Source organism: Leuciscus leuciscus (genome assembly GCF_965113295.1).
Source record: "Leuciscus leuciscus genome assembly, chromosome: 7".
Taxonomy (NCBI): domain Eukaryota; kingdom Metazoa; phylum Chordata; class Actinopteri; order Cypriniformes; family Leuciscidae; genus Leuciscus; species Leuciscus leuciscus.
The window spans coordinates 24,908,454-24,910,046 of NC_138731.1; the positions used below are offsets into that span (position 1 = coordinate 24,908,454).

The 1,593-nt window shown below is 36.0% G+C and overlaps 1 protein-coding gene across 1 annotated transcript; it reads right to left on the reverse strand.

Annotated features, from left to right (window-relative positions):
* Positions 1-691: 691 nt before the first annotated feature.
* LOC309502957 (gamma-crystallin M2-like) lies at positions 692-1,329 on the reverse strand (the record flags this gene model as incomplete). Its single annotated transcript, XM_082175631.1, has 2 exons — positions 1,120-1,329; positions 692-964 (listed from the first exon to the last, which is right to left on the reverse strand). The coding sequence occupies exons 1-2, from the start codon at positions 1,312-1,314 to the stop codon at positions 692-694; spliced, it is 468 nt and encodes a 155-aa protein (XP_082031757.1). The 5' UTR covers positions 1,315-1,329.
* Between the last annotated feature and the right edge of the window lie 264 nt (positions 1,330-1,593).

Sequence of the window (1,593 nt, forward strand, 5' to 3'; positions counted from 1 at the left end):
TAAACAGAGACGGGTGGGAGCACAACCGTGTGTATAAAGCATACAACAACTGAAAACAGAACTTAAGTACTGATTCAAACACGATAATTAATCAAACACAGCTGAACTCAACAAACATATAATGACAGCGACCATAGCAACTAGGAAGTGCAGGAATACAAACAAAGGAAAACAGGAACTGAGGAAAAACAAACTAAAAGTCTATGAACGGAGCTAAACTGAACATGTTGATAGCCTACAAAAACTCTGTAAAAGGTTAATATCCTAATTCAAGTTTTTAAATTCAAAATTTTTCCCAACCCTGGTCTTCATTCTCCAAACCTGTGTCAGAATGCTGCCTTCGTGGCAATCTTGTTTACTTGAATGTGTTTAAGTTTTAGAAGTCATATCAGCATTGAACCGAAGTTAATCATCAATTGTTTTAAGAAATATTATTTAGTTGGGTTCAACTATTATGCTTTGATTAATCATACAAGCCATTGATCACACAGTTGTGTTGAAAGAAATCTGTCAGACATTTTCTTCTATATATAAAATAATATTTTTGTTTTGTGTTATTTGCAAGTTTAATTTAATCCATTGGATATTTTTATGTGGATTATTCATTAATACAAATATATTGTCATTAAAGATTGTTCAAAACACAATGTTTAATGTTGTATAGAAGTTATTTTATTGAAACATTAAATCTCTAGTAAAAGGAGTCCATGATGCGCCTCATGCTCATGAATCTCATGCCACCCATATTGCTGAAGCTCCTGTACTCTCCAGGCCTGAAGTAGGACATCCTGCCTCTGTAGTGGGGCTGCTCATACATGAGCCAGTGGCCGTCCATCACATGACAGGACTGGCAGTGAGACATGCGGTAACGGTCCATGACGTTGTCACAGTCATCCATCATCTCGTGCATCTGACCCATGAAGTTCTCCCTCTCGTAGATCCTCATTTTGTAGGAGCCTTTGTACTGTAGTGAATAAGTTGTCAGGCAATAGTTTAGGTTCATTCATTTTTATGAATTGGCATTCTGAAATTATTGTCTATGCTTTTTGAACAAAAGGATTAAAAAAATATATATTTAAAAAAAAGTTTTTACAAATGCAAAATGTACATGGAACTCACCATGGGGATCATACGGCAAGATCTGATACACTCATTCATGCCAAACATAGGCATGTAATCAGCGTACTCGCCCTTCTTGAAGAAATACTGATTTCCCATGTAGTTGGGACGGTCATACATCATGAAGCAGCCACTCTCTATTCTGCAAGAGTGACAGCGGCTCAGGTAGGAGGACATGTCCGCACAGTCGCTCATGCACTCATAAGTGCGACCCTGGAAGTTCCTGTCCTCGTAGAAGATGACCTGGGACAAATAAAAAAAATGTTCAGCATTGACTTAATTACTATTTATCAATATATTAAATGTCACCCAACACAATATCCAAATGATTTCTTTTATTTGAATTGCAGTGTTTTATTTTCTATATATCAATTAGAGCTGAGATACCATTATAAATCAGAACAGCAAATAAATCATGTTTTTAGTAAGATGTTGAGAATTTTTAAGGCTTACCTTTCCATGCATGATTGTGGT